Consider the following 26,331-nt stretch of genomic DNA (forward strand, 5'->3'; position numbering starts at 1 on the left):
TACTCATCTCTTCTTTCTGCCTCTCTCCTACCCTCACTCTGGGCCAGCAGGCAGGCCAGACCTGCTGCCCTGTACTCCTCCTTCCTTCGAAGAAGCTACCACAGCCTCCATAGCCACAACACTGTCGTCAACGTCCCTCTCTGTTCCCGAGCGATCCCCTTCGGAGACCTCTGAGCAGCCCAGGTACAGGTGAGGACGCTCATCCCCTGCTCCCACTGCAGTCAAGTGGCTGCTCTTCCTCTCCATGCTCTGCATCCCAGCAGGCTGCCCTGTGCTTTGGAATGCTAATGACCAATTTTAATTAAATCTCTCCTGGGAGTGAGCAGACACAGCTTTGATGGGATTAATTATTGCTGGGAGAAGTGTCAGCTGTTAAGTAGAACATCTCCCTCATGGGGTGGGAAGGTAGATTTGGGGACAGTGCAGAATTTCTGACTTAAATTGCTCCTCAAACTCTTCTCTTCTGGTTTCTTTCTGCAGGAGGCGCACACACTCCTCAGGGCAGGATGGCAGGTGAGAAAAGGGTCTCATCTCTTCTTATCTTCTCTCTGCTGCTCAGAGACTTCACTTTTCTCCCTGTGCAAAGGTCTCTTGGAGGGCTGAGTGGGGATTTCAGCAGCTCCAGGAGTTTGGCATGGTCCTCTGTAGTATGCTGAGCTGCTTCTGCAACTGCATGATCCCCATTTCTTGTAGAGAATTTTCTTCACGAGCAGCTCCCTGAGTGTTTTGCAAATGCCACCATTATTTGATGGGAGGGGGAACAACAGAGTTGTCCAGATTTACCCACCCACCTCGCACCAGAGCCAAGGAAGGTCATTTATGTCCCCTGTGAGTAAGCAAACCCCAGCACTGGAACATGCCTCCTCTGAGCATCTGCCTGTGGCCTGGGTGAGCTGGGAGTGAATTTGGGAAAGGGTGTTGGCTTTCTGAGGCACTGAGCATCCTCAGACCTCACAGAAGTAGCTTCTAGTGTTTTCAGAAACTGTGAGGTTTGAGGTACTTTCAGGTGCTGTGAGGTTTTTTCCCTCCTATGGTGGCTCAGAGCCGAGGGCAAGGGAGGACAGAAGTCCCCTGCTGCAGAGGGATGTCTGATTTAGAGGGTCATATCATGGAATTATTGTGCATGGTTTTACACCAGTAAAAATTACCCCATTACGCGTGTCGGCAGGATCTGCACGAGGACCCTGCATGTTCTGATGGCTCTGCCTTGGCTTTCCAGGACATTGTGTGGGTGTTGTAGTCTTTGAGATGACATCTGAGACTCAGTCCTGGGATATGCTGTAGCCAGAGTTGCTGCCAGACAGGCTGATGTCCTCTGTCCCTGCTGTCAGTGTTTGGTGCTTCAGAGGAAGGAAAGGATTTTGGAAGACAGGAGTTTGTACCATGTTACAGACATCTGCCCTTGTTCCTTGCTTTACTGGTTTGCTGAGTTTAGAGCACATAGATTGTACAAAAATCCCTTTTTGTGATACTTCCTAGTGAAAATATCTCTGGATGCTGCATGTCACTGAATCTTGGTAAATTCCTGTCCCTGGAGGGCAAGGACTATCAAACACCTCACCTCCTGCAGAATCCATTGTTGGAAATTGCTGGAAATCGGAGGCCCAGGGGTGAGACCTGTGTGGAAAGTGCAGGGACTCCCTGGTACCTCATGGAGCGGGCAAGCTGGAGTAGGGTGTGACTGCTCATGCAGAAATAGGGCAGGTGAATCAGAGTGACTGTCCTGGGACTGTTCAGGGAGCTCAGTGTCTTGGTCAGAGTATATCCATCTGTCACAGATTTCCAGAGCTGCACCCACCTCCTCTAACCATGGTGACCTTTCCTGGTTTTTGCCTAATTTCTCCCTTGCTGGTGCCAGTGCCTTCTGTGCCCTTCCTGGGGGAGCAGAGAACTGTGCAGAGCACTTTGAGATCCCTTGGTGAAAGCCAGTGCAAGCACAAAATTAATAAAGCAAGAATTTACATTCCTAAGCTGAGACGGGAAGAAGACTCATTCAGTTTTGTCAAGAGTGTGTCACACCTCTGGTTATTCTGCTCTGCTGGGGAATTCACTCTGGGTCCAGCCCTGTGAGGAAGACAGGAGTGAGTTCCCTGGGATGGAGCTGGACAGAAGGATTGCCCACTGGCTCCGGCTCCAGCCAGGCCCAGCCCAGAGCAGGGCAGTGCTGCTGGTGAACCCGGAGCTCGGCCCTTCCCCGATTCTGTGCCCTCAGCTTGGCAGGCTCCAGCTCCTTCCCATGGGGACAACTGAGCCAGCCCTTCTGGCACAAGCAGTTACTTTAATAGTATGAGGTATTAAAGTGAATACTGTCAGAAACAGCTCCAGCGTGCAGATAAATCTGATGGCGACCCCGGAGCAGCTTTGGTGTGCTGGGAGTCTTGGAAGAGGTCAGAGGCACTGGCCTTGTGCCGGCCTAACTCTGGACACAAGTTTTCCCTGGGGGCCAGTTCTCTTCCCCCCCATGCTCCATCTGACACTGCCTGTCTTTCTTCCAGCGCTGCCTAATTAACCCCTTCCCTCCTGTCCTCTTTTCCCACCATGTTAGTCCTGAGCACTGCACCTGCCAAGACTGACTCTTTTTTGTGATAGGTTTGGTTATTCAAACCCTCAATCCTGGCAGCTCTGACTGCTCCCTCTGAGCCAAAATCAGCTGCTTGGTCTGTGCTGGGAGCTCAGGGCCATGGTGGCAGTAGCAGCTGTGCACTGGGGCAGAGCTGCACGAGGGGCTGGGCTGGCTTGGGTCTGATTCAGGCTGACCTAAAATTGAGGGCTGTGCATAACTCATTCCCAGCTGAGCCTTTGGGCCTGTCTCTCTTGACTTTTCAGGTCACACGAGGAGGTGCGGGTCGAGGAGGAGCAGCAGATCAGTGTCGAGCTGGAGCCCAAGTGTGATGTTGAGATTGTAGCTCCTGAAGAAGAAGAAAGAGAGTGAGTGTTTTGGAGCATTGGGCAGCTTTGCAAAGCCCACACGGTGGGTTCTGGGCTGTGGCTGCTTGTGGTGGAGGCTTTGCTGAGCTCCAGCTTTCCTGGAGGGATGGGTGCTCCCCTGACACCTCAGTGGGGCTGGGTATGGTTACTTCTCACCTGACCTTTCTGAATGTGACAGTGTAGCATCTTCAACGCTTTAATGAATCAGTCCTGCTTGCTCCTGCTCTGGTTGCAGTGACTAGACTGTGGTTTCTTTCCCCTCTGCAGAGAGGCAGCTTCTTCAGCCTGTGCCATTGTCACACCCACAGCCACTACAGAAGTGGAGACTGCCAGCCAGGCCTCGGAACCAGCCAGCCAGGCCTCAGATGAAGATGACGTGCCAGTCACAGACATATACTTTGTAAGAGACCTTCTCCCCTGACCCTTGGGGTGTGATGGGGAGGGTTGGACGAGGCTGCCAGTCTCGGTTCAGGGCAGTGGGTGCCCTGTGCCATGTTGGTGTGGAGCACCTTGAGATCTCAGTGTTGGGGTGGGTTTTTGAATGCAGGGAACTGGATTAACCCTTGGAGAACTCAAAGCAGAGTCTAGTGAGGCTCACACAAGTAGCTGTGCTGCTCCACTTCCAAGCACAAGTGCTGAAGGGCTTATCTAGGCCAGCGCGTTCACTCCTGGGACAAGCCAAGGTGATGTGGGTGCAATAGAGAGGTTTTTCCTTCCTCAGCCAGAAATCCTGGCACAAACCCTAGAGCCATGGGGAGGTTGTTGCAGGGGGTGACCATGGGCTCTGGTGATCTCCGGCTTTTCCTTTCCCTGCAGGCTGCATTAGGTGGTGCAGTGGGAGTCTAGTGCTGAGCCAGGGAGTAAGTTGGTGGTTGGCAGAGAGTGCCGTGGAGCCTGGCACTGTCCCTCTCTCAGCTCCTGCCATGGCTGAGCAACTTCTGCAGACCAGAGAAGAGTTTCTAGCAACTTGTACCTGTCCCATGGATTCCCTAAGCAGAGCTGAGCATCTGCCCCGTGAGAGCTGAGCTCTCCCCTGTGCCTGGGCTCTGGAGCCCTCATTAAAAGAGGTGCCCAGCTCCTCCCTGCTCTGACTCATTGCTGTTGGTTCTGTGGTGCTGGAGATGAGCTGGGCCCATGTGATGGGCTCCTTCAGGCTAAACTGAAAATGGCAACATTGGCCTTTCCCTGTGCTTGTGTGACTCTGCTGCAGAGCTGCTCACTCATTGCCGAGTCACTCGGAGGCTCGTGGGAGCTGTGGAAGGAATCAGCTCCATTTTACAGCTTGTTTGGGTTTTGATGCATGCTGTTCAAAGCACAAACAGCTCCTCTAACACTACTGCTCCCTCCTTGCCTGTGGATGGCAGCTGTGTGCAGGCAGATCCTGCCTGCTCCACTGGCAAGTGTCTTCTAGTGAGGGTCAGCTCCTCTTCCTCTCTGTCCCTGGTTATATGAACTCCCTCCAACTTGAGGGGCACATTTCTATCCCAAGAGAAAACTCTCTGCAGTGAGTGCTCATGGAGCGTGTGACTGACTGCTCATCAGCATTTCATCCTTCATCTGAGTTTTGCATTAAATGTGTGTCGTGTGCTGTGGAGTGTTTGTCACTGCTGAGATGAAGGGAAAAGCTGATTTGGGTTCCCGTGGGTGCTCTCCTTGGAAAACCACTTGAGCTGGAGCTCAGGTGGGGCTGCACCAGAGTGCAGCAGGGTTGGACCACAGCTGCTCCTGCAGGAGTGCTCTGGGTGGTGGGTGAAGGGCTGCTGTGTGCAGAGTAGGATTTGGCAAGTCCTGGGCACTGTGATCTGATCACTGGAAGTCTGCTCCTGAAAGGAGAGCACTTCATCCTCCTGTTCATCCCCAGGGAATAAAAGTGCAGAGTGTGGCAGGGCATGGGTGCTGCTCTTCCCTGCACGGCTTTCCCACCCGCTGACCTGTTCAGGCCTGGAGTTTCCCTCCCCCTTGTTTTTTGCTTTCTCTTTCATCCTCTCTTTCACATCATCCTTTTTTTCCTCTGTTTCCTTTCTCACCTCACTTGCCCTGGGGCCACCCAGTTCACAGATGGGAGGTACTGGATTTACTCTCCCCGCCAGCGCAGACTTCGAACTACCTCGCATTCCTCTGGGATTGTAAGTGAACATGCTGGCACAGCACGTAGGGGAGCAGAGCTGCAGCTTTGAAACACTGGGGCCAGCACCCCATTTCCCTGGCCTGCTTGGGCTTTGGATCGGGTGGGCATTAGGAACCAGCCCAGCAGAAATGGGGGAAGCATACTGAAATCACACCAGTGGATCTCCCTGTAGGATCTGGGAGTATCATGAGCTCTGCTCTGCTTTTCTGCAGACTGGTGACACAGCTCCTGGCTGCAGTGTCACCCAGCCCTTGGACAAACTGGCAAGTAAGGGGGTGAGGCCCTGGCACAGGTTGCCCAGAGAGGCTGCATACCTGGAAGTGTCCAAGACCAGGTTGGACAGGGCTTGGAGCAACCTGGGCTAGTGGAAGGTGTCCCTGTCCATAGCAGGGGGTAGAAGATGAACTTTAAGGTCCCTTCCAACCCAAACCAATCTCTAAGTACCAGACCAGAGAGGCACCAGGGCCTTTGTAGGTGATGTCAGGCTCAACTCCCTTGGCCCAGTAAGAAGGTTTTAAAGAGACTATTAAGATGTTTTGAACCTGCTAAAAATCCAGTTGCAAATAAAACTGTTTTGGCTTGTGGGAAGCAGCTCATGAACCAAATGAAGCATGAGCTGCTGCTGGGTTAGGGCTCTCCAGCCCTTCTCAGCATCATCGATATGCTCCCTCCTCACTGCAGGCGCTCTGTGGGCAGGGAGGGTTTTCCTTTCCTAAAGATGCAGGGAAGCAGTTGAGCATTTAGGGGCTGAATTCAGAGCTCAGAGTGCTCTGCGGTTTAGCATTTCCCTTCTCGAGCTTTGGGAGAGCTGCTGTCCCCAGAGGGTGACAGCAGTGTCACCAGAGCCTTGGCACAAGTGCTGGTGCAGCCTGATACTCCCAGTGCTGCCATACCCTCCAGGCAGGGGAGCAGTGGAGGGGCTCCAGACAGGGTGCATGGGGAAGCAGGGGCAGGAATGTGCTCCTGGCCATGGCTGATGGCATGAGGAGGGTGCTGCACCTTTGTGGGCAAAGAAGCAACTGTTTCTGCAGCTCCTCCTGTCCCTAGGCTGGGTTTGGGTGCCCTGGCACTGGTGGGGTTAATGCCAAGCACCAGACGCTCCTTTATCTCCCACAGCTCCCTGCATGCATCTGAGCTCCTAAAAGGCTCTGAAAGAGACTGGCTGGAGCATGTGGTTCAGTCAGGATGGATGAAAAACAGGATGTGGAGCAGGCTTGATGTGGTGGGGAGCTTTCCTGTACCTCCGGCAGAGCCCAGTGGGAAGCTCCAGGCAGGGGTTTCTCGTCCCTCCTTGCTCCCAGCAGTCTCTGCTCTTGGAGCTGCAGTTACTGGAGGGTTCAGCATGCAGAAACCAGTGCTTCAAAGCTTCTCTGGCTTCTTGTAGTTCCTTGTACATTGTAAACTGTCACACTTGCCTCCTGGGCTGGGAACCCCCCAGGCTTTTTCCAAGTATCCAGTTCTGTTTCTCTTCCTTTGCAAACACCAGGCTGGGTCAAAGGAGGCAGTTTCCTCTCTCTGAATAAAAAAGGGCCTGTTTGCCATGGAAGCAGGGCCCCCCTGGGAGCCCTGGCAGCAGACCCCAGCCCTTGGATCTGTTCTAGGTCGGCAGCAGTGTGTGTCTTGTCACACCAGTGCCCAGTGCTGTGATAACCATCCCTCAGTTCACACCCCCTTTCCCTCATTCTTTCCAGGATCCAGTTGTGTTTTGCCTTCTGTGTTGTACTTGTTCCCATTACCCCACTGTCTCCAAAATCTCAGTGATAACCTTCCTTTCTGTGGCCACCATCTGCCATGGTCTCACCCCTGCTCCACCACCTTCTCTAGAGAAGGAGGAAGGCACAGCAAACAAATTCAATTTCCCTATAAAAGCCTTCCTGGACACCAGTTTGTAGCACGCACAGGGCTCTGGAAATGGGAGGGTGAGAGCTGAGATGAGGGAGCAGGAACTCAGAACTGTCACTCCCTTAGGTAAGTCACTTCCCAAGTCTCTCGTTTTCTCTGGAGCCGGGGTGATGCCATGGCAGGGAGCTGAAGTTTCCCTGGCATCTCAGAAGCTCTGAAAGTCTGTCCCTGCAGGAGAGGAGGTTGTGCCACCTCAGCTGTAGCTGGTACAGGGTCCCCTGTCCCAGCTGGCAGGGAGCAGGATGTGCTGAGGATGAGGAAGGCTCCTTTGCTGAGAGCTGGCTCTGAGCTCAGTGCTCTCCCTCCAGGTGGACAGCTGTTCTTACTGTATTGTTTCCTACTCTTTTTATTTTCTCCTTTTATTTTTTCCTCTTCTCTCCTTTGCTCCCTGCTCTGCTGCTGCTCTCCCTGCATTCTCCCTGCCGTCTCTGGCCACTCTGGCAGCCGACAGACGAGAGGAGTTGGGTTTACTCCCCGCTCCACTATAGCGCTCAGCTCCACTCTGTCTCCGATGAGGAGAGCGATACAGTAAGTGTCCAACTACCCTGAGCCGGTGCCTGGTGGGTCGAGGTCGGAGCTTGTGCAAGGTCAGCTTGGGCTCTGGCAGTGTGGGGCTCCTGCCTGGCTGCAGCACAGCCTGGCTGCCTCTCGGGCCAGCAGAGCCTCGGCCTGCTCAGCAAGGGCTGTGGCTTGTTCCCAGTCATTTGGTGCAGGGAAAGCTTTGGGGAGTGGAGGTTTTCAGGCATGTTGTCATTGCTGGAGGATATGGAATAGCCTCTCTCCCTGTGCTGGGGAGCTGGTGGGGCACACACCTGACTGAAATGGGGAGGTTAAGTCTTTTGCCCCTCAGCATGAGCAAGAAATTAAGGGGCTGAATCATGTTCAAAGAAAGGAATAGAGCTGGGGAAGGGTCTGGAGCAGAAGTCTGATGAGAAGTAGCTGAGGGAGCTGGAGGGGCTCAGCCTGGAGAGAAAGAGGCTCAGGAGGGACTTTCTTGCTCTCTACAACTCACTGACAGGAGGGTGGAGCCAGGTGGGGGTCAGGCTCTGCTCCCAGGAAACAAGGGACAAGACCAGAAGAAATAGCCTGAAGCTGTTCCAGTGCAGGTTTAGGTTGGATATTAGGGAAAATTTCTTCAAGGAAGGGGTTGTCAAGCCCTGGCACAGGCTGCCCAGGGCAGTGGTGGAGTCACCATCCCTGGAGTGTTCAATGTATGGATGTGGCACTTGGGAACATGGTTTAATGCTGAACATTGTTGTGGTGCTGGGTTAACGACTGGACTTGATGATCTTGGAGGTCTTTTTCCACCCTAACTATTCCATGGTTCTGTGACCCTCTTCTCTGCCTCTTGCAGTAATCTCTATGCAGACACAGAAGTCCCAGAGAGCAGCGATTCCCTCTGCAGGTCGATGTGTTCCCTTTTCGTTGATGCAGCTGTTCCAGTGGGATGGGGAAGAGCTTGCTGGCACTAGAATTGCTGCACTGCAGGATCCCGGGCACTGCATTTCAGGATGGAGCAAAACTAGAACCGTGTATTTCTACTCCCCCCAGATGTGGGCAGCAAAGAAACCACCCGCTCACCCGCAGCTCCCGGCAGAGAATTCCAGCTGGGTATAGAGAATCCTGGGTAGTAACACAGTGTTTTCCAGACGTGCACTACCGTAGCTACCTATCCATGTGTGATACTGTGAACCTTTTTAATTTTTTAATCATGTATTTATTTCTTTTATCTTTGCACAGAGACAGCACAAATGTGCTTTTTTAAACATTTAGTTTACTGCACTTTTTTTTTTCTTTTTTTTTGGTCATATATTTGTGCATCAGAAAGGAGTGTGAGACCTCACCGGAGAAGGGGTAGGAGCACGTTGCTGGGGAGGGCAGGGACCAAGAGTGGCTTCCTTTGAGGCAGCAGCGTGGTCTGACCAACTGAGGGAGTCAGGAGGTTTAAGGCTGTCCAGACTCTGCCACGGTTTTGCTGAGTGACCCAAGGCGAGTCACTTCAACCACTCTGTGCCTCGGTTTCCCCCGTGCTAATGGGTGTACAGTACCCACTTTGTTACAGCACTTAAACCCTGGGATGAAAGGTGCTATGAAAATGCAATGTATTAAAGGCCAAGGAATAGAATTGCGCCCACATTACCGTAGTCCAGAGTAGCCATGTCAGCCCACTCGGATCCAAACTCTCCAGTGACTCTCCTGTCTGTGACGCTGTCCGGGGACACCACACGGTTCCTGTCAACAGTGAGTGGACTCCTCGCTCTCCCCAGACATCGTGATGGGCTCTGCCTTCCCCCTGTGCCGCACTGCTGCGTCACCCCTCCCTCCGTGCTGGGAGTCCACACATCACCCGACCGGCTCCACCTGCTCCAGCTCCACCTGCTCCGGACCCGCAGGCACGGACAGATGGGAAGTGGGCACCTCCTGGGCCCGGCCGTGCTGGAGGCGAGTTCTGTCCTCTGCCAGGCCCACGGGGGCTCATCTGGACCCTGATCCTCCTGGAGCCACTCAGCCCTCCGCACGGTCGTGGGTGTATCCCGGGGTCACCCGTCCCCTCTGCGCCTCGGGGCGGGCAGGGAGGTGCAGCCACATCCACAATCTGGAGGCAGAAGCGGAAGCCTGGCTGTGCCACGGAGTTGTGTCAGCACTGCTGCGCTGCTGGACTCTTGGACAAAAAGCTTGTGTGACTGGGGGTTTGCCTGGGGTCACGTCTGCTGGTGGAAATCACTGCTGCGGGTGTCTGAGGGGCTGCTGTGCAGGGGCTGTAGGTGAGAGGATTTGGTGTCACAGGGTGGTGGTCAGGCTCATCCAGCAGGACACACACTGCAGTGTTGTCTGGAATCCAGCAATCCCATCCTCATCTCCAAGAGAGAAGACAGGAAGTCCTTTAGGCCAGAGGGAGCCAGGTCTTATTCATGTGCTTTATGAACCTCACTTGAGAAAGAGGGTCAGAATTTCTTTATTCCCATTACAATCTTCACTGTCCTTGGGATTCCTTGTAGAGGGGTGGGGAATTGGGACCCTGCTCTCGGTCCCCCAGTGTATGTTCACAGCAGCACTCGGGAGGGGTTAAGTTGGGTCCCAGAAAGTGGCTGGGCTGGTGGGAAGCTCTTTCCTCTGCACTGTGCTGGACTTGATGAGGATCTTCAGGAACTGATGTTTTCTTGCCTGGAATACGGGACCTGGACTTCCCTCCCTGCCTGCGGAGGCGAAAGGCTGCAGGTTGTGCTTCTCGGGAGCGCAGCCAGGGGATGTGCAAGCTGCTGCTGTTCCATGTATCCATGTATTTACCAAATAGTCTATCAAAAGTCTCTCAAGAAACTCTCCCCTTTCAGTTGCTGTTTGGCAGCTCATCCTCCCCACTGCAGCTCCTGCCCCCTCCCACCTGCTCGTGCCAGCCCGGGGGGCTCTCAGGGGTTGGTGGGGGATATGGGAACAGTGCAATACCTGCAGCCTCATCCACCTTCGGGCTCAAGGCAGGAGGCTTCAAAAAGCTAAAAAATTAACCTTTTCCTCCAGCAGGTTGTATAGAATGGCCAGAGGGAGCTGCTGCTGGTGAGTGCTGTGCTGGAGGAAGGGGCTCAGCGGGATAATGGGGGTGGGCTCAGGAGGCCCCCCTGCCCTGGGATCACCTCAGTCAGAGGCTGGAGGGTTTGGCTTGGTGAGGATTTACCATCTTGGTGAAGATGGTTTGAGCATCACTGATGGAGGCTTTATTCCTTCCCCTCATTTGGAGCATCCCTAAAGCTGCTTGGTCTCTGTGCAGGGAGTGTCGCAGAGAATGAACTTGGTGAGCTGGAGCTGCCCTTGGTCCCAGGAGGGGGTGAACCCAGAGCTCCTGCAGCACATTTATTCTAAGCACTGTCTCTTTTTTGAGACAACCCTTGTGCAGTTCTGTAATTCCAGACCCTTTGGACTGATCAGGTCTGGACAGGGAGGGTTGGTGTGAGAGGACAGGCAAAGGCTCAGAGCAGCTTTGTCAATGTGGGGGGACAAGGAGGAACCTTCCTTTAGGGAGATGCTGACCTGATGCTCAAACTGCCCCTGTCCGGGCTGGCACAGTCCCTGCTCTGTCACCTCCTGTCCCAGCAGTTCAGTGTTGGGGAGCTGATCAGCCTCTGCTTTCCATGGAGGCTGAAAGGACCTCGCATTTTCAAGCCTGGTCTCAGCCCCCTCTGCCTTGCCCTGCAGCAGGAGCAGCAGCAGATCTGGGGCACTGTCAGTGCTGCCTGGGCAGGAACAGGTCTTGCCCGCAGGGAAGAGTATCCACCTTCCTTGGGGAAGAGTCCCCTCCCATCCTTGGTCTGAACGTTCCTCCAGCTGCGCTGCAGCTCAGCCTGGACTTCAGTTGCCTGTTCCCTGTCGGAGCTCTCTCTGCTGACCCAGCAGGTGCTGCCCCTGCTCATCCTCATCAGAGGAGGCAGCAGAGTCCTGTACTCTGGGATCTGAGCCCGCAGAGCGGCCCTTTCCCCGCTGTCCCACCACTGCCCTCCATGCCCTGTCGCAGCCCGGCCCTGTGGGACGTTCCCCCACCCCTGTGGGGCTGCAGGCCCTTCCTCCCTGCCAGGGGAGCGGGCACCTGTGTCCGAGAGTGCCCTGGGGCAAAGAAAGGAGCTGGCACAGAGACCCCGAACGGCCACAGAGGAGATGGAGCCCCGGCCGCGCGTGTGGAGTTGCTCTGGGGAGAGTGGCGAGGGCAGAGCCCGCGGCGGGCACAGCCCCGCCATTCCCGGCCGCTGCTCCAGCACTGCCCGGGGGACAAGGACAAGGCCAGGGCCGAGCTCTCCTTCTGTCCGTGTCCCCTCGTGTGTCCCGGGACTGCCCCGTTCCCAGGTGGTTCCCTGGGGATGTCCCGGGGGCCGTCCCTGTCCCCGCGCGTGTCCCGGGGCGTTCGTCCCGTCTCCGTTCCGGGCGCTTTTCTTTCCTCTCCCGGTTGTTCTGAGGGTTTCCCCCCTCCCCGTGCGGGGAGCCCTTTCTGCAGAGCCCCGTCCCGGCTCTGACAGGCGGGCTCGCTCCGAGCCGCTCCCGCCTCCCCCCGGGCCGCACTTTGGGCCAAAAGGCGCCGGAACCGGGACCGGCGGGCCAGGCCCCGCCTCCTCCGCTTGGGGCTGCCCCGCGCGCGCCTGACCGCGCTGGGGCCGCCGGTGGGCGGTGGGACGGGCGCAGGCGGGCGGAGCGGCAGCCCTGCGCGGAGAGGCCCCGCGAGGCCCCGGGGCGGAGCCGCGGCCGCCGATGGGCTCCGGGTCGCGCAGCCCGGGCCGGGCGGGCCGCGGGGACCGGGAATGGGAGCGGGACAGGGACCGGGAGCGGGACCGCGGGCGGCGCCGCCGCAGCCGCAGCCGGAGCCGGAGCCGGAGCCGGAGCCGGAGCCGGGGGCGCCGCCGGGAGTCGAGCTCGGGGTAAGCGGGGACCGGGCCCGGAGCGGTCGCACCGCGTCTGGTGGGGAGCGGGCCCGGAGGAGCGAGGCCGTGTGCGGGGGGAGCCGGCGCTCGGTGTGCCGGGGCCCGGGAGGCCCGAACCGGCCCCGGGACTGGGCCCGACGAAGGGAAGAGGAAGGGAAGGGAATGGGAAGGGAGAAGCTGGTCCGTCCCGGGGCCTCGGCCGGGACCGGGGCCGGGGCCGGGGCCGGTCGGTCCCACGCTGTGCCGTGACCCCGGCCCGGGGCACCCCTCTCTGTCCGGCGCTGCCGCTGCCCCGGGGCTGGTCCGGGGGTCGCTCCTCCCGCTGACTCCCGGCTGTGCCGCCCCAGCTCCGACTCCAGCGGCGAGAGGCAGAAATGGAAGAAGAAGAAGAAGAGCAGCAGCCGAGACCGAGATCGGGAGCGGCCCCGTAAGGAGCGGAGGAAGCGGCGCTCGCGGTCGCGGGGCCGCTCCTCCGGCTCCAGCCCCGAGCGCGGGCGGGATCGGGAGCGGAGCCGGGAGCGCGGCCGCAGGAGGGACCGATCCAAGTCCTCCGTGTCCTCCGTGAGCTCCCCGTCCCCGCCGCGGCCCCGCGGCCGGGAGGAGCCGGGGCAGGCGCTGAGCCTGCAGGAGCGGCTGCGGCTCCGGGAGGAGAAGAAGAAACAGGCGGCGCTGCTGAAGGCGCTGGAGACGCCCGAGGAGAAGCGAGCACGGAGGTTGGCCAAGAAGGAGGCCAAGGAGAGGAAGAAGCGGGAGAAGATGGGATGGGGGGAGGAGTACATGGGATACACCAACACAGACAACCCTTTCGGGGACAACAACCTGCTGGGCACCTTCATCTGGAGCAAGGTGAGCTCTGCCCTGTGTCTGTAGCCAGGGGGTGGGTGAGGAAATGGGGCAGGAGAAGTTGCTGCAGGCAGTGCTGGGCAGCATTTACTGGGGCAGGGATGTGGAGATGGTGTTGGGGATGGACCACTTCTCCTGTGAAGAATGACTGAGAGCTGGGGCTGTTCCACCTGGAGAGGAAAAGGCTCCACGGAGACCTGAGAGCCCTTTCCAGTGCCTAAAAGGGCTCCAAGAGAGCTGGAGAGGGACCTGGGACAAGAGATGGAGGGACAGGACAAGGAGGAATGGCTTCCCCCTGCCAGAGGGCAGAGTTAGATGGAACACTGGGATGAAATTCCTCCCTGTGAGGGTGGGCAGGCCCTGGCACAGGTTGCCAAGAGGAACTGTGGTTGCCCCATCCCTGGAAGCGTCCAAGGCCAGGTTAGACAGGGCTTGGAGCAACCTGGGACAGTGAATGGTGTCCCTGCCCATGGCAGAGGGTTTAGAATAGAGGAGCTTTGAGGTCCCTTCCAACCCAAATCATCCATGATTCTGTGATGCAGCTGTGCTGCCACTTGCCTTGCTAAGCCAGGTGGGCTTCCTGGGCTGAGCCTGGGTTTACTGAGGGGCTTCAGGGACAGGATTTGAGGGATTTGGGGACTTTCAAGAGGAATAGAGCTCTCTGGAATGGCAGAAGACGGGGAATGTGGTGGCATTTGCTAGTCAGTGAGAGGGTGTGGAGGTTCTGGTGTTTCACTGCTTCTCTTGGCCACTCTCTCAGGCGTTGGAAAAGAAAGGGATCAGCCACTTGGATGAGAAGGACCTGAAGGAGAGGAACAAGCGAATCCAGGAGGACAATCGTCTGGAACTGCAGAAGGTGGGATAGGATTGTTCCTCCATCCCCCTGTCTGACAGAGCCCTGGGGACGGCCCAGTTTTCATGTCACTGCCTGGAAACTCCCCCTGTTCCCTTCCCTTGGGGTGTCCATGGGCTGTAGGATTGAGGGGGCCACAGTCCCCTGGCTTCTGCTATTCCAGCCTGAGAAATCTCTTCCCTTGGGGTTGAGCCCAGCTCAGGAGGTGCTGAGGGGGACAGTACCAGGTCCCAACACTGAGGCACCCTGTGCCCCTTACAGGGCTGGCAGTGAGCCCCAGGCAGCCTGGCCCTGCTGGCTCTCTGGGAGCCAGGGCAGCCCAGGCACAGGTCACAGCTGTCCCCACCCACAGTGGCCTCACGGGCTCCTCACCCTGGGCAGGTGAAGCAGCTGCGCCTGGAGCGGGAGCGGGAAAAGGCCATGCGGGAGCAGGAGCTGGAGATGCTGCAGCGGGAGAAGGAGGCAGAGCACTTCAAAACCTGGGAGGAGCAGGAGGACAACTTCCACCTGCAGCAGGCCAAGCTGCGGTAGGTGTGCGGCCTGCCGGGCCCGGCAGCAGAGGGTGGCACTGCTCGGTGTCCCTCACTGCCCTTCTGTCCCTGTCCCCACACACAGGTCTAAGATCCGGATTCGGGATGGGAGGGCGAAGCCCATCGACCTCCTGGCCAAGTACATCAGCGCCGAGGACGACGACCTGGCAGTGGAGATGCACGAGCCCTACACCTTCCTGAACGGCCTGACCGTGTCCGACATGGAGGACCTGGTGGAGGACATCCAGGTGCCAGCTCTGCTGCCCCTCTGGCAGGGCTGCCCCCAGCTCTGCTCCCTGCCCATGGTGTGGAGCAGGTGCGTGATGTCTGGCATGTCTCTGCCTGCAGGTGTACATGGAGCTGGAGCAAGGGAAGAACGTGGACTTCTGGAGGGACATGACTATCATTACGGAGGATGAGATAGCCAAGCTCCGCAAGCTGGAGGCCTCTGGGAAAGGGGGACCAGGTGAGCAGGAGGGCAGAGTCCAGTGTGGGTGTCGGGGCAGTAGGAGTGGTGGGTAACGTAAGGTGTGGGGTGTGCAGTGTGTGCTCGGGCTCAGAGGGACTCTCTGGGACCTGCTGGATGGAGGCAGCGGGTCTGGCAGCGGTTCCTTGCTGGGGTTCAGCTGTTGGGAGGGCCAGGATGGACGCCAGTGAGTGCCTGGAAAGTGACCAGCTGCCCTCACCACCCAGGGGAGCGCCGGGACGGTGTCAACGCCTCGGTGAGCTCGGATGTGCAGTCCGTGTTCAAGGGGAAGACGTACAACCAGCTGCAGGCTCTGTACCAGGGCATTGAGAGCAAGATCCGGGCAGGAGGGCCCAACCTGGACATCGGGTACTGGGAGAGCCTCCTGCAGCAGCTGAAGGCTTACATGGCCCGGGCCAGGTGAGGGCAGGGGCTGGGTGTGGCACAGATCCTACCATAGGCAGAGCTGGAGAGGGACAAACCTACTTGTAGGTGTGGGTTTATCCCTTTTCCAAGATGGCTGGTTCCCAAGGGGGGAGTAGGTCTGGACTCCCAGTCCCTCCTCCGGTGCTGGTGTTTACAGTAAGGTTTCCAAGAGGGAACCAAACTGGGGGTTATTCAGCCCAAAACCATCCAGGCCCAGAAGGTTTCTGCCTGCTTTGGGGGGTGTCACAGCTCTGGGTAGTGGTGAGAGGGGGTTCCTGGGGGGGCCTAACAGCTTCTGTCACACACAGGCTGCGGGAGCGGCACCAGGATGTGTTGCGACAGAAGCTCTACAAGCTGAAGCAGGAGCAGGGTGTGGAGAGCGAGCCGCTGTTCCCCATCATCAAGCAGGAGCCAGCCTCCCCCAGCGACAGGTGAGCAGCTTTCCCTGGAGCGCAGCCCTTTCCCTGGAGCGCAGCCCTTTCCCTGGGGCGCAGCCCTTTCCCTGGGGCGCAGCCCTTTCCCCGGGGCGCAGCCCTTTCCTTGGGGCACAGCCCTTTCCCTGGGGCGCAGCCCTTTCCCTGGGGCGCAGCCCTTTCCCGGGAGCGCAGCTCTTTCCCTGGGGCACAGCCCTTTCCCTGGGGCACAGCCCTTTCCCTGGGGCACAGCCCTTTGCCTGGAGCGCAGCCCTTTCCCTGGGGCGCAGCCCTTTCCCTGGAGCGCAGCTCTCAGGGACTCTCACCTGGGACATCGTGCACAGAAAGGCAGCCTTGTGCTCCCACTGTTCCCCAGACAGGGCTCAGGTGAGCTGAGAGCGAGGGTACCATCCCCGTCCCAGTCCTCTCTTCTCCCTGCCATGCAGGCTGGATCCTGAGGAGACCCTTGAGGCACAGCCAGGGCCATCCTCTGAGCCGGAGGCGGAGCAGGACGCAGAGGCCAAGGGAGAGGCGGAGGGGGAGGCCGTGCTGATGGAGGAGGATCTGATCCAGCAGAGCCTGGACGATTACGATGCGGGCAAGTACAGCCCCCGGCTGCTGGGCCCCAACGAGCTGCCCTTCGATGCCCACGTGCTGGAGGCTGAGGAGGACACGCACCGGCTGCTGCTCCTGCGCCAGCAGCTCCAGGTGACAGGTGAGTCCCAGGGCATCCTGCCCAGTGCTTCAGGGTGCAGGGCTGGAGGGGCACTGCCCTTGGGAAAGGGTAAGAGCTGGATCTGGAGCTGGCCCTTAGAGCTGGCCTGGCAGAGGGATGCGGGGCAGGAGCAGGGAGATTGTGCTCAGGCTGCCAGTGTTCCCTGTGGGGACCTGCCTTGGTGCCACCAGAGTGTTTGGGTGCGAACAGGTATTTGGGAGGAGTGCTTTGGATGAGTTCCAGCTCAGCTCAGTCCAATACACACCGAGAGCCTCAGAGCAGTTGTGTCCAGCTCTGCATCTCCTGCCCAGCACCCGCTGCTCCTTCCCTCTGCATTCCCAGTGTCCCGTGGCCCAGGCCTGGCTGGCACTGTAGGACCCGACCTCCCCTCTTCTCCTCTCTCCCTGCTCACAGGTGATGCCTCTGAGAGCACCGACGACATCTTCTTCCGCAAGGCCAAGGAGGGCATGGGCGCGGACGAGGCGCAGTTCAGCGTGGAGATGCCACTCACGGGCAAGGCCTACCTGTGGGCCGACAAGTACCGGCCGCGCAAGCCGCGCTTCTTCAACCGCGTGCACACGGGCTTCGAGTGGAACAAGTACAACCAGACCCACTATGACTTCGACAACCCTCCCCCCAAGATCGTGCAGGGCTACAAGTTCAACATCTTCTACCCTGACCTCATCGACAAGCGCTCCACGCCCGAGTACTTCCTGGAGGCCTGCCAGGACAACAAGGACTTCGCCATCCTGCGCTTCCACGCCGGACCTCCCTACGAGGACATCGCCTTCAAGATCGTCAACCGCGAGTGGGAGTATTCCCATCGCCACGGCTTCCGCTGCCAGTTTGCCAATGGCATCTTCCAGCTCTGGTTCCACTTCAAACGTTACCGGTACCGCCGATGAGGGGCTGCTTGGCACCCCCCGGACTCCTGCCAGGGGTGGGCAGGAGGTCCCATCCCTGGCATAGATACTGTCGCTTGGATGTCCCCAAGGCGTGGCCCAGCACAGGAAATATTCTTGAGGCTTTTCCTTGTCCTTGCCTCTATCCTGAAGGACCCTGAGACTTTGGTATAAATAAAAGAGAAGTTGTTTTAGTTGTGGGATCCTGGTCGTGGGCACCCCCACTGCTCCTGCATGGCATCACCAGGCAGTACCACACCCAGTACCAGCACTATGAGCTCCCCTGGGGGGCTGGGTTGTGCTTGGGGGGGAGGGGGATGTCCTCACCCCTGTGTTGCTGGGGTCTGCTGTCAGCCTCATGTGCTCTCCTTGCCCCCCACTCCACCCCCCTCCCAGCCTCACACCTCCCTTTACCAGTGTCAGACCAGTCCAGCTGACGCTCCCCAGCTGGAGCCATGGGGCCCTTGGCTTCACCAGCACTGCCCCCTTTCCTGCTCCACAGACTTCCCAGGGCCCCTCCACCTCCCCACAGCCCCGTTCCTGGCATGTCCTCCCCTGGGATTTGGCTTCCCCAGCCTGGGAGTGCTGCCACGTCCCTCAGCCCTGGCTGTGGGATGGGAAGCTTCACTGGCTGCCAGGCGCCTGCTCCAGCGGGCGGAGGAGAGGGCTGCTAGCTGGGATATCTCCTTACAGGGGAAAATCCGGGTTCCAAGGCCTACAGTCCCTCCCACATCGTGCCTGTGAGGTTCTCGCTGCCCTGGACAAGAGGCTGCTGCTCTGAGCTGGGAGTCCCTGAGGGCCTCAAGTGATGCTCAGCCAGGTTTTGGGCACCTTGAGGGGCACTTCGGGGCTGAGCTGGGACTTGCTGACGTTGGTCCCTCCAGGTGCTGGCCATGGCGGTGTGTGAGCAATGCCCAGGGGCACAGGAAACCTTTGTCCTGGCAGGGAACTGTCACAGCAAGGCCATTTTTTCCCTCCATCCTCCTTCCCCCCAGTACAGCCCCATGGCACAGGGACTTGGGGGGGCTGCCCCAATCCCCCAGCACTGGGGCAGAGCCACCTCTGTTGTCTGGGGGCCTCAGTGGCTGCCCCAGAGCTCAGGAGGGTCACCTTCTCCTGCTCTCATCTCTGCAGGCAGGATGCAGCCTCGCAGACACCATGGGAGTCGGTGCTCAGGAGGCTCCCATGCTGCCCAAGCCACCCACACGTGTGGGGCTTAGTCTGGGAGTGGGGGGCACCCCAAATGTCTTGGCAGTGCACATGGGTGGCCCCTCTCCATCCTGTTGGATGTTCCCAGGCCAGCAGCTGCACCGGACACATCCCCTGCCTTCTCCTTCCTGTGAGTTATTTCCAGCTCCTGCCTGCACAGGGAAGTTTCAGGGCTCTGCACAGGAAGTGAGTGAAGGCCAGCCAGGGATGCCTTTGGAGGAAATGGGAAAAAAAGCCAAACCCCAAAGCTGGTGGTTTGGTGCCCTCCCTGCTCAGCTGCCTGGCAGAGCACAGGGGGTAGGGGGACTCCTCCCAAGAACATCCCACTGGGTTCGCAGCCTGAACATGGTCCATGTTCCCTTCCAGGTTCCACATTTCCCGGTGTTGCTGACTCCAGGCCCTGGATGCAGCCACTGACAGGAGCCTGAGCCCCGGGAGCTGCTACAGCCACCTGTGCCAGATCAGGGCTGGGTCTGACAGCTTTTCCCTGCTCTGTCTGCTCTCAGTGCTCCTGCCCACATCTTCCCTACATTTCAGGGGAAACTGCCTCGTGGTTTGCCACGCCACAGCCCTGGGCTGGGTTTGGGGGGCACAGTGGCTCGGGAGAGTCCCTGCCCGGGCCGTGGCTGTTGGTGTAGCCTCCCCCTGTACCTCTGTGAGCGCAGCTGCTCCTCGGCACAGCCCGGGCACGGCAGCAGCTGCCGAGCCCTGCGGGTTTCATTCCTGCCCCTGACACAAGATCGCCGTGATCCAGCTCTGCGGGCTGGCTCTGCCCTCTGCCCGGGCTTTTGCTGGGACAGTCTGTGCTCCAAGGCAAGGCACGGCAGGATGATAGGGTTTGCATCCCGCAGTGCTGAGCCAATGACAGGAAAACCTTTTGCCCGGTCACCACGGCCCCGGCCCCAGTGGCCTTGACGGGATGCTGCGCGCTGGGGGTGTCCCCGCGTCCCGCGTGGGCTCAGCCGTTCCCAGCGCTCGGCGCTGATGGAGCCGCCGGGACCGGGCCGGGCTCTGCGCTCCCCAGCGGAGCACCAGGAGCAGCAGCAGCAGCCGCGGCTGTGGCGTCCTGGGACCGCGGGAGGGGACAGTGTCTGGGAACGTGCCAGCCCGGCTGGCCGCGGCTTTGGACGGCGCAGCGACACCCCGAGCCGGGCTGGGAAAACCCGGGGTGCGAACCCTCCCCGGGCAGAGCCGGCCGGGGCTGCGGGGGCAGCCGGGGACGCTGCGGGGGACCTCCGACCGACGCCACCCCCTTCCCGGGCCCTGAGGCCGCTGCGGAGCTCGGTGGGATCCCCCCGCTGTCGGACCCCGCCGCTGAGGGGGCGGCACGGCCAGATCCCGCCGCACCGCGCTCGGACAGGGACCCGCTGGGGTAAACAAATGAGTAACGGGGCGGGTACGGTCGCGACACGGACCGAGCCGCGGGTGCTGCCGCCGCTGCCGCCCGGGGGGTTTTGGGCACCGTCACGGGGGGCTGCGCCGGGGGCAGCGGCAGGGGCTGCGGGGGCGATGGGGCCGGGGCGAGACCCCCACCTGGAGAGAGCCCCGTCCTGAGCGGGAGGGAGCGGAGAGGGACGGGGCCGGTTCCGGGGGGCGCGGCGAGCCCGGCCCTTCCCCCGCCCCGCCGTGGGGCTGAGCCGAGCCGGGCTGAGCCGAGCCGGGTAGGTCCCGCCGACAGCGAGGTACGGGCCGGGTCTGCGCGGGGAGGGAAGCGCTGGAGGGGGCGAGGGACGCGGGTCCGAGGGCGCTGAGAAGGACAAAGAATCCAGAAGTCTGGGATGGGCGGACAGAGATCGGGAGAGGCGGACAGACCTCAGGCTGGGACGGACGAACGGAGGGGCTGTGCCGGCTATACGAGGGCGCTCGGGGCTCTGGGGGCTCTCAGGGCCGGCTTAGCCCCCCGGTGCCCACACAAATCCGAGGCTCGGATGCGTTTTGGGGAAGGGGATGCGGAGATCCCACGGCAGGGATGGAGACGTGGTGTCCCCAGTCCCGCCCGTCTGTCCCCGGGGGCAGGGGTCCGCGGCAGCTCGTCCCGGGCTTCCCCTCGGCACCGGGATTCGCTCTGGGAGCGTCCCCGCCGGGATCGTTCCCCCCCGGCCGCCCCCGCCCGGCCCCGTGTGCCGCCAGCTCCGCTGAGAAGAGCCGGGAAAGAGTCAAGAAAGGACCGGGAAAGGAAAGGGAAAGGGCTATTTCTAGCACTGGAGTGAGCAACGCAGCGGCCTTGACACCCTGGGGATGCCGCGATGGGGCAGCGGCGGGGGGGGCCCTGGTGCCGACCCCCCAGGGCTGCCAAGCCCCGGCTGCTGCTGCCGAGGGCACCCGGGGTGACCCCTCAGCCACCGCCTGCCCGGCTCTGCAGCTCGGGATAGGGATGGTGCCAATTGTCTCCACAATTGTTGGGGACTCTGTTGTGGGCCACGGCAGGGACAGGCGTGGAAGCCACTATGCCTGGCAGGGACCATCCTGTGTGCCACGGCTTCCCAGGAATGGCCTGGGTGTCCCGGGGATGTCCCTGCTCCAGGCCAGGCCAGGCCAGCTCTGCTAGCAGCGGGTCCCTGCGATGGCTGTGGGTCCAAGGAGGGACACTGAGGCCCTGCCAGGTCCCCGTTCCTGTGCTGTGGCCATGGCCTTTCCTGCTCCAGTGAACAACCTCGAGCTGTTCTGCTGCCCCCAGAGTCCCAGCCTGGCAAGAGGGTGGCAGTGGGGCCACGGCCAACCCTGGCAGTCAGGGGACCTCCTGCACCAGGGGCATCCAGCTGTGGAGGCAGAAGGGATCCTGCAGGGAAAGTCCTTGTCTTGGAGTGGTCCAGAGCAGAGAGGAGGGACTGGCCACACGAGGGATAAATGGAAATGTCCTACAGCATCTTCTGCATGGCTGCCCTGAGGCCGAGAACCAAGTCCAGTAGCAGAGCCCAGGCCGAGGGTGCACCTGGGGTGTGTGGGGAGTCACTGCTGCCTGGTTTGGGGGTCCCCTTGCAGGTGTTTGGTGCCCCACTGCCCAGCAAACCTCCCCTTCCAGCCCTCCGCCCCCCCCCCCGGCCTGATCCTGCAAGCCACAAGCCCAGTCCTGCCCGAGGAAGCCTGGGGAAGGAATGGGCTGGAGCAGGAGCTGATAAGGAGCAGCCTCCTGCTCCCCAACAGCCTCTCGCTTTTCCTTGCTAACCTCGGATGTGGCCAGGGCAGGAAGCAGTGCCCAACGGAGGCAGGACAGCCACGGAGCATCTGCTGCAGAACATCAACCCATGGGCTCAGGCAGTGCCAGGAACCCCATTAGTGCCCCCTCCCTTTCTCCTGGCAGCGGCTCGCAGTCTCCAGCAGCACATTTTGGATACAGCTCCTCCCCGCCGGGATTTTACCCCAGCACCCGTTGCCAAACCCTTGATCCCATGGGATCTCCCTGGGAGGGTTTTACCAGGTCCAGAACCCCAACCCCAAGTGCTGTCCGTGATGGGGGGAAAGGGTGAGGGGGAACTCCCCCCGCCCCCACAGGAGCTCCTTCCCGGAGGCGCCGCTGGGTTTCTTCGGCACCGCGGGGTTCCCTCGCTCCCAGCCCTGCGGCTGCTAAGTGCCCCCTCGTTAATATTTGATTCCCTCTAAGTGCTGTGCCCGGCTCAGGCAGCTCTGGGCAGGGAGGCCTCAGCTGCTCGGCCCTCAAGCCCACCCCAGGGTCCCCCAAGCTCCTGGGGTCCCTGGCCTGGCTGCCTTGGGTGGTGGGTGACAGTCCAGGCTGTGATTGCATCAGGACAGGAGGTGAAGGCAGGACAGGGAAGGCAAACGGGTGATGGTTTGGACATTCTGGGCTAGGTGGCTCCTTGCCCAGCCATGGTGCCACCACAGGGAGACCCCCACGCTGGACACTGTGGGGACGGGTCAGATCCTGGCACAGGGAGCCAGTGGGCAACCAAGAGAATCCCATGGCTCTGAGTCTCTGAGGGCTCTCAGGAGCAGCAGGGGAGCATTGCCCTGTGGGCTCCTGACCCTCAGTGAGCACAGGGAGCACCCTGGGGCAGGGGGGACATGCTTGGGAACAGCACCCCAAAAGCCTGGGTAGGCACATGGCAAGGGACAGCAGGAACAGGACTGCCATACCAGGCACCCATGTGGCATTGCTCTGGGGCAGGGGGGAACTTGTCACCTCCCAGAGGATGTGGGAAAGGCTGGTGGCTCCTCAGGGACCTGGAGTGTCCCGCCAAGGCCTGACCCTGAGTCTGGAGGGCCCTGATGCCTCTGGGGTCACCGTGTCCCTCGGGGCCGGCGAGAACAAACAGCAGCAAGTTTTCGCTCTTGGCTCATGGAAAAAACAGACCCATCCTCACAGTGAATCACTGCCGTGCTCTGCCAGCCCCCCATGCCAGGAGGGGTCAGGGATGGGGATGAGCCCCCACTGCCACCCCGGCCCCCTCCCCACCCCCCAGGGCTGCAAGATCCACAGCACAGCTGGTGACGGGGGCACGGGCAGGGCTGCTGCCACGCTGGGACAGTGCCAGCCCCCCGAGCCCCACCTCCCTCCTGGATGAGGCTCTGGAGGAGGATTTTGCAATGCCTGGCCCTATCCCAGCCCAGGCTGAGGGATTGACGCGTGCCTCGGGGTGTGCGGTGGCTCCAGCCCTGCGGCCGCAGAGGGGGCGGCGGGTGCCGAGTGTCGGGCACATGGAGCAGCACGGGATGATGGACCAACCACCAGGTTTGGCACCAGTCGGGGCTGGCTTGAGGTTTGACTGGGGATGCAGATGGGGGACAGGTGGCAGTGCCACCCTGCACAAGGAGGGGGCAAGGTTGCCAGGATCCCAGAAAAGTGGAGGGCTCTTCAGTGGGGGTTTGCAAGGGTGGATGCTGTAGCTGGGCATCCCACTGGGCATCCCACTGGGGTCACTGGGCTCAGGACCATGCCAGTCAGGGAGTGGATGGGGTAGAGGGGGTGACAATATCCACAGCTTGGAGAAATGGGTCCCAGGAGAGATCTGCTCCCTGGAGGGGATTGTGTCTCCAAGGTGTCCAGTCCTCACTGTTGCCATGTCTCTGCTCTATCCCACATCATCCCATTTGCAAATGGAAGTCTGTGCAGGGTCAGGAGTTGGATCCTTGGGTCCCTTCCAACAATGGATATTCCATGATTCTATGATTCCCAGATGCCAGATGCTTCCTGGCACCGGGTCACTGCCCAGTGAGGCAGAGTGGCTCTGTCCGGGTTGCCCACGGCCACAGTCCCTGTCACAGCCACCATCCCAGGGACAATCCCTCAGCTCCCGCTGCAGGGGCCAGGAGAGCAGAGCTGGGATGTCACCCACACTGGCTGTGGGTTTGCCCTGGTGACAGGGTTGCAGCACACATCTCCAGACACGGATGTCCCACCCTGTGCCTCAGTTTCCCAGCACACTGCAGGAATGAGGCCTCTCCCCATGGAGCTGGAGGTGCAGCGCAGGGATGGGGGGAGTGTCAGGATTATGTCCCAGTGCAGCCACCCTGTGCCTGTCTCCTTCAGAGCAGGTCCCTGCAATGTGATGGAGGGCAAGTGTCCCAGGGGTGTTGGGCTGTGTCCCCCTAGAGAGGGAGGTTGCCACGCTATCAGTGCTGGGATCCAGCCTCGTGGCTGCAGCTCCACGTGGCTTGTGGCCGGGGACGGTTAATCCCGGCAACTGCAGGGCTGGGGCCCTCAGCACCCACTGCGGCTGTGCCTGGAGCGGCACGAGCTGGGGTCCCAGTGTGGTGCCCCCCTCCACAGGCTGGGGGTCTGGCACAGTGTCCCCCTCCACAGCCCTGGGGGACCCCACGCTGCAGGCTCAGGGTGAGTGATGGGCAATGGGGAACAGCCCTAAACACCCTCCCTTCTCCTTGCAGGGCAAGGCAGAACTGGTGCTGGCAGTGGGGGTCACAGGCCATGAAGCTGAGCCAGTAGGGTCCCTGAAGCTGCCAGGAGGAGTGTGAGGGGGTGGGCGATATGGAGCCCCCCAACAGCAGCACAGCTGCACGGGCAGACTCGTGTTTCGGGGTGTTCAACGCCAGCGATGGCCGCGCCAACGCACAGAACAGCATCGCCTCGCCCTGGTTCTCTACAGCCTTCGGCCTCATCGGCCTCTGCTCCAACCTCTTCGCCCTCTGCGTCCTGCTCAGCTCCTCCCGCAAGCTCTCCAGCCAGGCCCGCTCCTCCTTCCTCATCTTCCTCTGCGGGCTGGTTGTCACAGACTTCATGGGGCTGCTGGTGACAGCCTCGGTCATCATCCCCTACCACTTCATCAAGTTCGCCTGGGCCGAGGTGGATCCCGGCTGCCACCTCTGCAACTTCCTTGGCTTCTCCATGGTGTTCTTTGGGCAGTGCCCTCTGCTGCTGGGGGCCACCATGGCTGGGGAGCGGTTCCTGGGCATCAACCGTCCCTTCTCCCGCTCCACCAGCATCTCCAAGCGTCGTGCCTGGGCCATGGTGGGGCTGGTGTGGGGCTTCTCCTGCCTGCTGGGGCTGCTGCCGGTGCTGGGGCTGGGCCGCTACACGCTGCAGTTTCCTGGCTCCTGGTGCTTCCTCACCCTCCTGCCTGACACCAGCAACGTCATCTTCTGCCTGCTCTTCGCTCTGCTGGGCATCCTGTCCGTGCTGCTCTCCTTCATCCTCAACACCATCAGTGTGGTCACGCTCTGCCGCGTCTACCACGACCGCGAGTCGGTGCAGCGGCGCCGCGACAGCGAGGTGGAGATGATGGTGCAGCTGGTGGGCATCATGATCATCGCCACCATCTGCTGGATGCCCCTCCTGGTGAGGCCCCTGACCTGGTGTTCCCCATCACCACCCCTGCATGTCCCTCATGGGTCTTGGTGTTCCCTCTGCTCCTTGCAGGGCCTCGGTCTTGGTGTGTCCCCCCTCCACCCTCCTCCATGTCCCTCCTGGGTCTTGGGGTGTCCTCTTGTTCTTCCCAGTGTGTCCCTTCCATGTTCCTGCTGGTGAGGCTTGAGGTCTGGGAGTGTCCCCTTGGTGAGGCTGCCCCCTCCTGCTCTCAGTGTCCCCCTGCCACCTCTCTGCACCCCAGGTTGGCCCTTGGGTGATGTGCTCTGGGGGTCCCTGGTGCCCGAACCATCCTGGGACCCTTCCTAGAGGCTCAATGCCTGGACCTTCATCATCTCCCCCCCAGCACAACTCACAGACCCCCCAATGACACTTTGCCCCCTCTCCCCCCCAGATCTTCATCGTGCAGACGGTCCTGCAGCGCCTGCCCGCCGGACAGGCACAGGTGCTGCCCACGGACACGCAGGAGATGCTGCTGATCTACATCCGCATGGTCACCTGGAACCAGATCCTGGACCCCTGGGTGTACATCCTGTTCCGGCGGGCGGTGCTGCAGCGGGTGCACCCCCGGCTGCGCCCCCGGCCCTCCATCGTGTCCCTCACCCCCTCCCTGCACCGCAAACTCACCGCCGGCTCCGTCCTGCAGTAGCGGCCCCGGGGGTGGGCACAGGGTGGGGGGACACGGCCATTCCCCCATCCCACCCCTCTGGTGGGTCCCCATCAGCTGCATCCAGGGGCTCTCCCTGCCCCATCCCTGAGCCCTGGCAGGGGACACAGGGCTGCTCCCCCTCCCTGCCCCCAATAAAGCACAGCTCGTGCAGCTCTCGGTGCTTGCTGGGCAT

At 60.5% G+C, this 26,331-nt stretch overlaps 3 protein-coding genes across 14 annotated transcripts in view; all 3 read left to right on the plus strand.

The window, feature by feature from the left end:
• The window catches only part of PIP5K1C (phosphatidylinositol-4-phosphate 5-kinase type 1 gamma), a 51,529-nt gene extending 41,257 nt beyond the window's left edge, over window positions 1–10,272 (plus strand). For 2 of the 8 annotated variants that reach the window (XM_071577900.1, XM_071577903.1), the window contains 6 exons: window positions 51–189; window positions 481–513; window positions 2,827–2,928; window positions 3,196–3,328; window positions 7,403–7,486; window positions 8,313–10,272. In XM_071577900.1, coding sequence (XP_071434001.1) covers window positions 51–189; window positions 481–513; window positions 2,827–2,928; window positions 3,196–3,328; window positions 7,403–7,486; window positions 8,313–8,315 — 494 coding nt within the window. In that variant the 3' untranslated portion in view covers window positions 8,316–10,272. The other 6 variants (XM_071577898.1, XM_071577902.1, XM_071577899.1 and 3 more) reach the window with 5 other exon arrangements.
• Window positions 10,273–12,161: 1,889 nt separating this feature from the next.
• CACTIN (cactin, spliceosome C complex subunit) lies at window positions 12,162–17,699 on the plus strand. 2 transcript variants are annotated; one of them, XM_071577922.1, is made up of 10 exons: window positions 12,162–12,354; window positions 12,705–13,203; window positions 13,961–14,056; window positions 14,435–14,580; window positions 14,669–14,831; window positions 14,932–15,049; window positions 15,277–15,469; window positions 15,784–15,906; window positions 16,311–16,603; window positions 17,018–17,699. In XM_071577922.1, the coding sequence occupies exons 1-10, from the start codon at window positions 12,188–12,190 to the stop codon at window positions 17,506–17,508; spliced, it is 2,289 nt and encodes a 762-aa protein (XP_071434023.1). In that variant the 5' UTR covers window positions 12,162–12,187; the 3' UTR covers window positions 17,509–17,699. The 2 variants fall into 2 exon arrangements, with proteins under 2 accessions (XP_071434023.1, XP_071434024.1); XM_071577923.1 differs by having other exon boundaries at window positions 16,335–16,603.
• A 1,857-nt stretch (window positions 17,700–19,556) lies between these two features.
• TBXA2R (thromboxane A2 receptor) lies at window positions 19,557–26,315 on the plus strand. 4 transcript variants are annotated; one of them, XM_071578285.1, is made up of 3 exons: window positions 19,557–20,086; window positions 24,556–25,462; window positions 25,884–26,315. In XM_071578285.1, exons 2-3 carry the CDS (start codon window positions 24,656–24,658, stop codon window positions 26,136–26,138), a joined length of 1,062 nt encoding a protein of 353 aa, XP_071434386.1. In that variant the 5' UTR covers window positions 19,557–20,086; window positions 24,556–24,655; the 3' UTR covers window positions 26,139–26,315. The 4 variants fall into 4 exon arrangements, with proteins under 4 accessions (XP_071434386.1, XP_071434385.1, XP_071434387.1 ...); XM_071578284.1 differs by lacking the exon at window positions 19,557–20,086 and adding an exon at window positions 20,109–20,396; XM_071578286.1 differs by lacking the exon at window positions 19,557–20,086 and adding an exon at window positions 20,109–20,375.
• The last annotated feature ends 16 nt before the right edge of the window (window positions 26,316–26,331 follow it).

Source organism: Pithys albifrons, chromosome 27 (assembly GCF_047495875.1).
Source record: "Pithys albifrons albifrons isolate INPA30051 chromosome 27, PitAlb_v1, whole genome shotgun sequence".
NCBI classification, from domain to species: domain Eukaryota; kingdom Metazoa; phylum Chordata; class Aves; order Passeriformes; family Thamnophilidae; genus Pithys; species Pithys albifrons.

Excerpts from the sequence above, each read along its gene's own strand:
- CACTIN (XM_071577922.1), top strand. The coding sequence starts at position 12,188 with ATGGGCTCCGGGTCGCGCAGCCCGGGCCGGGCGGGCCGCGGGGACCGG. Across the intron at positions 12,355-12,704 it reads CGCCGGGAGTCGAGCTCGGG|CTCCGACTCCAGCGGCGAGA; the intron begins GTAAGCGGGGAC and ends GTGCCGCCCCAG. Across the intron at positions 14,832-14,931 it reads ACCTGGTGGAGGACATCCAG|GTGTACATGGAGCTGGAGCA; the intron begins GTGCCAGCTCTG and ends CTCTGCCTGCAG.
- TBXA2R (XM_071578285.1), top strand. The coding sequence starts at position 24,656 with ATGGAGCCCCCCAACAGCAGCACAGCTGCACGGGCAGACTCGTGTTTC. Across the intron at positions 25,463-25,883 it reads TCTGCTGGATGCCCCTCCTG|ATCTTCATCGTGCAGACGGT; the intron begins GTGAGGCCCCTG and ends TCTCCCCCCCAG.